The sequence below is a fragment of the Urocitellus parryii genome, chromosome 1 (assembly GCF_045843805.1).
Source record: "Urocitellus parryii isolate mUroPar1 chromosome 1, mUroPar1.hap1, whole genome shotgun sequence".
Classification (NCBI taxonomy): domain Eukaryota; kingdom Metazoa; phylum Chordata; class Mammalia; order Rodentia; family Sciuridae; genus Urocitellus; species Urocitellus parryii.
In genome coordinates, this window is record NC_135531.1 from 209,494,841 (window position 1) to 209,505,131 (window position 10,291).

Below are 10,291 nucleotides of genomic sequence, written 5' to 3' on the forward strand. Positions count from 1 at the left end.
TCTTACTGTTTTTTTTACTGCTCTGTGGATTTAGTTTCCCCCTCTAGAAATATGTGACTAGGGTAACAGTGCTTCCTCACAGAGTTGTGAGTTTAGAGAAACACTTGGAACATACCCCTATACAAACATTGTTATCACATGGCTTTACTGAACTTATGATTTTATATAATAAGAAAAATAGTATTAATTTAAAAATTTGAATTCTACCCCTCCTAGTCACTATTACAACATACCACATTACTGATTGTCAATGACTTCCTTGAGTTGTTTTCTAGAGGATTATCAGAAGCCAAGGATAAGAGCTAGAAAAACTTAAATAGAGGTAAAAACCTTACAAAATTTTGACTTTACAGATCTTTGATTTTTTATGTACTTAAGGTGTTACGACATTTACAATAGAAGCAGGTATTCAAATATTTGTTCATATTAAAATGCCTGTAAGCATCACTAGTGAAATACCAGCATGTGATTTTGCCTGAAAGGAAGGTGAGATTCTATTCTCCTGTTTGAAATTAACTTCGTTTTTTTTCCACTGATATAAATGAGGCAACAACATTATAAAATTGAAAAATATGAATTATTATTATTATTTTTTTACCAATTCCTCTACTAAACAGCTTGTGAAAGTTATCTCTGGACCTGTCATTTATAAGCTATAAATAATAATGGCTTCTCTTATAGACCTATTAAAGGCTGAAAGAATTTGGTGTTTAGATAGTGATCAAGATGACTTGTTTATATTGTTCCACAGTGCTTGCCTGTATTTCCTGTGCTTCCTGAAAATTAGTGAATTAATACATAAGTGAGAAAGTATGATATATTAGTAATTTGTCCCACATTTGTAATGTAGAAAATTATATTAAGTCACTGAATATAAGCAATGCTTTGGTTAATTTTCAGCCATAGACATTCAAAATATTTTCAATCATAGGAAAAAATTACATTATTCATATTTCCAACTTTTAGGGTTTCTCAGTATTTTCTGCCTAAATACCTCTACTAGCAAGGGAGACTAAGTGTGAAAACTTGGGATTTATTTCAAAGCTGGGCACAGTGATGCACTGTATAATCCCAGAGACTTAGGATGCTGAGGCTGGAGGATAATAAGTTCTAGGACAGCCTCAGCAACTTAGATTTTCTCAAGTTAAAAATAAAAAGGGTTGGGGATGTGTCAATGGTAGATTTCTCCTGGGTTCAAACCCCAGTACTGCAAAACAAAACAAACAGACTACATAACTAAAATCAATTATAACAATGTTTTAATTACACCAATAAATTTTGCTAGCAGTTTAATTTTGTTTGCTTTTTTGCTGTTTTTTTCATACTTTATTAGTTGTAAGTACATTAATAATAGATATTTCCAGTCTTCAACATCATAGTGTGAAAATTTGATTTTACCTCAGGTTATTATTAATTTGAAATCAATACATGAATCTTGATATAGACCTTTATAAATTGGATAATAGGAAAAATGTTTATAATTACCAGTGCACAATGAGCTAAGATATATACTTGAGTGCTACTTCTTTTTTGCAAAGGCCATTTCAAAATGGTGCTCAAAAATAAAATGCAAATTTCAATTGAGAAGCTTTGAAGTAGATATAATTATGTTTTCTAAGAATATGCATGCATGATAGAATTCTTCCTTTTTGAATGCTTTACCCTATATTTCTTTCTCTAATTCAAATCATTTTTAAATAAACTGTCATAACTAAAATACTATTTGAATTAAAGTAAATGCAGGTGAATACCATTATTCAAAGGGTACTATGTGATTGTACCTCTTAACTGGCAATCTTACTGTTTGCATGTTTTAACCAGATTCTAGACTGGAACAAATGTGGTGAAAATCAACACGAGCTCATCTCTGTGGAAACTGGCAAAGCAGCAGATGCTGCTACTGGAAATAGCTGGGACTTCTTAGTCTTGAGATGAAAAACACTTTGTGAAAAAAGATTTATTCTGTGCATTGATTCACGGATTAAAAGGGTATACATTGTTGTTTACTGTGCCTTATTCCAGTGGCAGTACATCTGTTTAAAATGCAGACAGGAAAGTCTAACCCCTTTATTTTTGACATTTCCCTTTCATGATTCTGCCTTGACACCACACTAAGTTCATCTCTTTAACCTAATTCAATGTCCATTTAAAGAACATATCTGAAATCTTTTAAAGTGAAAATGACAGAGAGTCTCCATGTGATGAGTCTTTAATTAAACTTTCAGAACACCTCAAACTCAACTCTTCTCCATTGTTTCTTCTGTGTCACTCACATGAGATGGGCACGATGTGGATAAATATGATATAACCACAGGCCAAAGGGAATCACTAGATCCTGTGACACAGAAAATATTACACAATCGATAACTGCTGAACAGCAGAGGCTTTATCTAAATCTTACCCAATATAGAAGTTGCTTTGGGCAGAGGAGACAATAGAAGCAGAAGAAGAACAGCCTGGAGATCATTCTTCCACAATGGTGTCTATGTTGCTGTGCTTCATGAGCATGCCCTAAATAAAGCCAAACAGTTATAGAAAGATAGATTATAATGGTGGTAGTTATCAAATTTTGTTCCAGTATTTATTCCATTAGAAATAATTAAAATTAACTTGTCAAAGGAAAAAACTGTGAAACATACCTTATATTTCAAAACACTAGATTATATGGAGTATATGCTTTCACTTTAGATAATTCTGCTTGTCTTCAATTGCCAATGAAATCAGAAGACTTCTTTTAGTCAAAATGGGGTTGTACGGAAAATACTACTCAAAATAAAAAATGTATATTTATGATCTTTTTCATTGATTTAAATTGTGATACAAAGGATTTATGAATTCATAGAGTGATGTCCTTTAGGGAGAAATTAAAGGGTGTTTCAACATTATTTGTTTTGTTATTTTATATGTAGGATGCCTGTAGGGTCTTTTCTCTATCTTTAAATTTGTCAATACAAAACCAAGTAAATGTATCAAGAAGTTAATTTTATATATTTTCTGATAAGGCAGAATTCTATCATTTGATCCTAAAAATATTTAGTCAGAGACTAAAAAATTGTTTGAAAATACAAAATGTGGACCAATGTTAGTTTACAAAACTTACAAATAACCTTTTAAACTACTTTATCTTAATACATTAATGTTTCTGGGGACTATTCTTGACATGCAATTGATCAAGAACACTGATAATTAGTTCATACAGAGTTAAAGTGATAAATTGTTTAGAATCAACTTCCTAATTAAAATATTAGTGGCATTCTAACAAAGTACAAAACCACACACACATGTGTACATTCAGAGAGAGAAATGAGAATGATACTGACATCTTTTCTCTAAAACATACTAGATCTCTGACCACAGAAGGCCAAGAGATTTAATCTCTTGAAGTATTAGATTCCTTATCTTTAAAGTGAAGGGAAGAATATCTTCTTGACAGAACCATATTGAGGACTAGAAAAAAGTAGATAGCACCTAGCACAGTGCCTGCCTCATGATAAGTATTTGTCTTCAACACAAATTGTTTTGTTGTTAACTTTCCTTAAAAATATGATATAAAAATATGATATGTGGAGCTTGGGTTGTGGCTCAGTTGTGGTAGAGCGCTTGCCTAGCACAGGTGAGGCCCTGGGCTTGATCCTCAGCACCACATAAAAAATAAGTAAATAAAATAAATATATTGAGTCCAACTACAACTAAAAAACTATTTTTAAAAATATGGTATGTATTGATAACATTCTTTCATAATATATAAATAACAGTATTCACAAGGCAACAATTTGAAAGGATTCAGTAAAAAAATCATTTTACTTTCAGTGTGCCTTTTAATTATACATTTTATCCAACTTTTTTGTAAATATTTTATGTGTGATTACTAGTCAGGGAGGAAAAGGGCAGAATATCCCTTTACTCCAGGTTCCAGGCTTAAAAACAATAAAAATAATGTGACAAGGAAAATTGAATTGAATGCTAAAAGACTGTCATAACTTGTTTAAATTACACTTAATAATTAAAGAAATGGTTTTTAATTTTTTATTTTATACTTTATTAGCTTTTAATAGAAGTCTGATAGTAAAGGTAGAGGAAGGTGGTGAGTTTTACTAACACAAAATTTTATCTTTTGCCTGAAACTTTGATATATCTTTTTAATCCATTCGTGTACTTCCAGTCTTCAAAAAATGCATATTCAGAGGCTGATTGATTTGATAGTAACTCAAACTAAATAACTGATTTTTGAAGAGAGCAAAATTGAGTAAATCAGAGTACCATGAGATAAACGATATTCAAGCAACATAACATACAAACAGCAAAATTTTACATCTGATATCCAGCATCCGGTTCCAAAAACTCTTAGAGCAGGAATGGAATTTTGGCACATCAAGTGACCCAGATTACTGATTGTATATTATGTATGTCTAAAACCTGAGCAAAAAGTTTATTCGGACTTTGTAGGTCCAAAAGGATAGAAGTACTACAATGACTGTCCCATACCCAATATAGAAATATCTTCATCTTTTATTCATGTAACAAATATGAGAGGGTGTTAATTTTGGTCCTCTTCCCTCCCTCTGTTTTCTCCATATGAAGAGAAAGAGTTCTTTTCTATAAAGAGTCAAATATGTGTAGATAACGTATGTAAAACATTATATGTTATTTTCATGCTCACTCTTGAGACAGGTGTTGTTTTCCATGCTTTAATCAGAGGAAAATGCTGCTCAGTTAAGAATCTTTCTTAAGTTTACATAGTGGAAAAGTTTGGATTTGAAATCATTTATTTTGCATATCACATTGCTTCCTAAATGACAGAAAATGATTACATAATTTGTCTACTTAGCTCCTTATAGAGACACATATGTTGTGAGAGTATGCTATGCTGTTTTTTTTTTGCTTTTGGCTTACAGATAATAAACAATGAATTATGTTATGATGTATTACCCTTCAAACATCAACAGTTCAGCACCCTCTTTTTCATTAGAAAAAGGTATATGTAGCAAAGGTATTATGCATGCACAATGAAACTTCTAACCTATTTTATCATTTAGTTAACTTAGATAAATGTGTGAGCAAATTGAACTGTGTAACTTGCTTTCCATGTGCTTCCACTGAGCATAATTTATCAACAGTTTTCTCTCTGTTTATAGGAATGACTTGCCAAGCTCGAACATCATACACTGAAGATGAAGTTCTTTGGGGTCATCGTTTTTTTCCAGTAATATCCTTAGAAGAAGGATTCTTTAAAGTTGATTATTCTCAGTTCCATGCAACATTTGAAGTCCCCACCCCACCTTACAGTGTGAAAGAGCAGGAGGAAATGCTTCTCATGTCATCCCCTTTAATAGCACCAGCCATAACAAACAGCAAAGAAAGACATAATTCTGTGGAGTGCTTAGATGGACTAGATGACATTAGCACAAAACTTCCATCGAAGCTGCAGAAAATTACTGGAAGAGAAGACTTTCCTAAAAAACTCTTAAGGATGAGTTCTACAACTTCAGAAAAAGCCTACAGTTTGGGAGATTTGCCCATGAAACTTCAACGAATAAGTTCAGTTCCTGGCAACTCAGAAGAAAAACTGGTATCCAAAACCACCAAGATGTTATCTGATCCCATGAGCCAGTCTGTGGCTGATTTGCCACCAAAGCTTCAAAAAATGGCTGGAGGAGCAGCCAGGATGGAAGGGAATCTTCCAGCCAAATTAAGAAAAATGAACTCTGATCGTTTCACATAACAAAACACCCCCTTAGGCATTATTTAATGTTTTGAGTTAGTAATAGTCCAATATTTGGCTGAAGAGATAATCCTCCCTAAGAAATCTGAAAGATATATTTCTCCCCCAGTCTACTTAGCATATTTGAGAACTCTTTATTCCCAAGTATTGCTACTGTGCAGAAAGGAAAATCAGGAAGGGAGAACATCATAAGGAAGCTGTTAATGGGCATGTATTATCACATCAAGCATGCAATAATGTGAAAATTTTGCATTTAGTTTTATGGCATGATTTATATATGTCATATTTATATTGTATATTCTGGAAAATATATACAAATATATATTTAAAGGAGAGGTAGTCTCCCTATCATTTCTAACACATGTATTAAGCCAAACATGAGTGGATAGCTTTCAGGGTGATAAAACTACACACACACATACATGCATATATATATATATATATATATACATATATACATCCATGTACACATACATACATATATATCTGATAAAAATTGTGATGTTTTGTTCAAAGTTGTAGTTCTTGTGCATGTTTACTTTATTAGACTAGGAAGGCTACTGGCATTAATTATTAATACCAAATATTTTAGCCTTAAATTATTTGTCATTTAAAAATCTGATTTAATGTTTTCTGCTGTCAAGGTCATAGAAGGTTCAATTGTGTTTTATCATGAGAAGGTCACAAAAGTTTGCCATTTACAGCCCTGCAAAAGTATTGCCTTATACATTTGACTTGTAAATTTTAGAGCATACCAATACCTGGTATATCATTGAAATTTTCTCATGATTTTAAAAGTTGCTAGTACTGGGGGGAAATTAGTGCTGATTTATTTGAGAATTAGTTCTTTCCTGGACTAATTAAAATCTGAAAATCTGTTTTGTACATGATATAATACAAATATGAGCTCTGAACAAATGCTAAATCATTGTAATGATCAGTAGCCAGGTTCTATTTGAATATATCAGAATCTGTGTAAAATGACATAGTCCCTGTTTCAAACAGAACCAATTGGAAACGTTTTCACTCCCATTCTGGAATTTTTCTGTCCATTTAAAAAACAACAACAAAAAAAAATAACTTTAAGGGAATGCAATAAGGCAAAGAAACAAATGATAAATACTTATGCTTAAAATATGTTTGTCTAATTGAGTCTCTTTTTATGCTGTTCTCGTTTATGACATTTGTTGTAAGAAGAGAGATTTTTTTTTCATACCTGGGAACTGTCCCAGACCTGTCACTTATAGTTCAGAAAGATTGTCTGGACAGACCTGAAAGAAATTAAAATTAGATGAATTGAAGATAACTTACACACAGTTCTTCTTGATGAGCACTGATTTTATTGGTATCTTGGATCTCTGGTCTACTCAGTTTTAGCAGTACGATATTTCTAACCCCAATGGTCATACTCATTATTGGGAATCAAAATTATTGATCAGTAGAACACATTCAAAATAAGATTTGAAGTTCAAATTGTTTATGAAATGTTAGAAGTGTTCCTTATTAGAATATTACAACTTTTCCTACAAAACTTCTTTGGGCATTGCAATCTAATTCTGCACAGAAATACTCCACTTCTGACTAATGTGCAAATCACTAATGGCTGGTTTGGGCTCCCATCATTTGCTATTTTTTAGCAATCCTGTGATGATTTTATTATTGGCAAATTATTACATCAACGATTCTATCATTAACTATAATAATATCTTCTGGCTACCTCTATATCAACCAAATTCTGTAGGTGCAAACATATACCAGGGAATTGTAACTGGCAAAATGATCAACCTTGAAAATTCATCCACTGTGAAAAGAGCGGTGGCCCTACCCCTTGATTATTAAACTTTCTTATTTGCTGGATGTAGGAAATGAGATAGTAGCAGAGAAAGGGGCCTAGAGGCATGGCATACTCTATTTATTAGCAGTGGAAGAAACTGCATAGATCATTTAGTCTAACACCTTAAAACTAAACAGAGCCATAATTTACTTTGGAGAGTCATTTAAATTTGTTTTTGGTACCAAGAAGAAAAACCAAAAACAAAATCTTTGAATGTATTCATTCATTCAACAAAAGTTTGCATGCCTTCCATGTCCTAGGCAATTTTTACTTCCTGGGGATTTGAACATGACTAAGTCAGAGGATGTCATTGTTCATCATGGACACAGCATACCAGTAGGTGGGAGGGGCAGAAACAGACAAAAAACAAACAAGACAATTTCAGATAGTCAAAATGGCAAAAGAATGAAAACAGGGTAACAGTGGCCAATGACTGTGTGGGGTAAGAATTGAGTATTTAAATAGAGATGATTAGCTTTGGGAGGTGAGTAGTATTTGGATACAGACCTGAATGATGAGGAGTTCCTGTTGCCAAAACTGATTAATCAAAGTGAATGGTATTTTTTTTTATCTTTTCCACATGTGTGGGAAAGGTACAATTTCTGCATGTAATTGCAGTTTAACCCCTATTTCTAGGTTGATCATAGATCCCAGTTTACCCAGGAAAATTCCAGTTTTTACCTGTTGTATTTGTGTAATTATTAGTAGCATTCTCTTTCACTCCTATAATGTCCTGGTTTGGATGATATATGGCAAAGTTTTTGTTGAAACTATATTATAAAGTCTGATATATTTGGATAAAAATAAAGAATTGCTTTTCTTCTCTTTTTGCTCATTTTTTTTTGACATGGATCAGTCCAAGCAAAATCATCTCAGTTTCGTATATTTCATTCTAAAGGACTTCTTATTAAAGTGGTTTCATGTAACATTTGTTCATTCTGTATGTGACATGTCTCTTGGCATTGAAAAGTTACTCATTTTATTGAATGAATAAACAAATATAAATCTCAGTATTTCCATTTCAGGAAGTTGTAAGAGCTCAAATCAAAGAGTAATAGTCAATTTAAGCCAATTTTCATTTCACCAATGTGCTGGCTATTGGAAAGCAAAGCATAATGTGATCATTGAACTGAATCACTCCACTTAACAACTAGAAACTTGTCCTTTTTGTAGCATTTTAATAGTATATCTCTTGTTATAGTAAAATATTTCATTCTATTCTATATATTCTATCAAAATGTTGTAAATAAAAGAATTATTTTGATAATGCTGATCCTTAATATAAATATTTATTCTTTTCAGCAATATGTGAATATACATTGTAAATATATACCAAATGAAAAATAAGGATATTTTATCTTTAATTATTTCTGAAAAATTATTCTTATGCTGTTTTAAATTCATGCATACATGGCTTTAAATATCATGAAAAATATTCAGTTGTCTCAGCATTCAAAACCATCTTTGTCTGAACAGGATGGGTTTCCATCATGCATTATTATTATTATAGGAGGGAGACTGAGGTCATGCAGAAGCTGACTTACATCCTTCATGTATAATGAAAAATTTCCACAATTCCTTACTAGCAGAAGGTTTGGCACAGTATGTCTGTGAACTCTACTTCAAAATTTATGCTTGAATTATGTTGTACATACTCAAATTATTATCAAACTAATTGCATTTTTTGGCATGCAATCTATAATTATTTAAATGTACAAGGTCATTTAGGTTACAGAAATATAAAACTCATGTATTCAGTACTGCAAGTTCAGTTTTATAAAAACCATATTAAACTTTTGAAACATTAATGGGTTTAATTTTCATAGTGTGCTTATCATTTTTTTTTCATTTTCCTACAGTCATTCGCATTCCTTGATTCATTTTTGTTTATCATAAGACTCATAACTCCTGAAAGACAATCATTCCATTCATCAGAAGATATTCTGTGAGAATCCCTTTCATTTGGGTCCTTACTGGTGAGCTGCTTCAGCAATCTGCAACATGAACATAATAATGATCATGACCTGAGAGCTGTTTTTCTGGGAGGAAGCTTCATGATCATCTTACTCGTTCTTGAACAAACCAGTGTATTAAAAGTTACAGTAAGTAAACTAGAAAAAAATGTGGTTTCTAATTTGGTTTAAATATTGAACCATGTTTTAATAAAACGTTGTTTCAGCTGAAAGTGTTTCATAGAAAGACATATATTCTTCATCTTGGATCAGAAGAGTCCTGTGATACTTAATGTTCCCCACCACCAGGATGTTTACATAATTAATCTAAAAAGCTAAGTAGTTGTAGCTTCTGACCTGGTGAGTTTCAGGACAGTCCTCACCATTAAGTGAAATGTTTTTTTTTTATTTTTTGAAAATTAGTATTTATTTTCACCTGTAAAATTTCTTGAAATCATAGCAATTTCAGAATATTTCAGCTGTGTATGACCGAAGAATGCTATAGAGAATAAATGTGGTAGGACCCACTGAAATGTCACTGCTTATGAAGAATCACTGCTATTTATCCCTTCCCAGCATTGAATGTGTCAATCACTTGCATAGTGACTAGCAGATGTTATTTGAATTCTTGGAATAACTCTGCATGGTACATTATTCCCATTTTACATTTGAAGAAACTGATTCTCAGAGAGGCTCTTCAGTGGGTTTTTAAAATTAATTCTACAAACATGAGGTTAGTCTCTACCCCCTGGGAGAATAAAGTATATGGAGAATCTTTTTTAA

The 10,291-nt window shown here is 32.2% G+C and overlaps 1 protein-coding gene across 1 annotated transcript in view; it reads left to right on the top strand.

The window, feature by feature from the left end:
* The window catches only part of Kcnj3 (potassium inwardly rectifying channel subfamily J member 3), a 151,754-nt gene extending 142,953 nt beyond the window's left edge, over positions 1–8,801 (top strand). Inside the window, exon 3 of the mRNA XM_026403127.2 lies at positions 5,136–8,801. Coding sequence (XP_026258912.1) covers positions 5,136–5,722 — 587 coding nt within the window. The 3' untranslated portion in view covers positions 5,723–8,801. The remainder of the gene's footprint in view (positions 1–5,135) is intronic.
* The last annotated feature ends 1,490 nt before the right edge of the window (positions 8,802–10,291 follow it).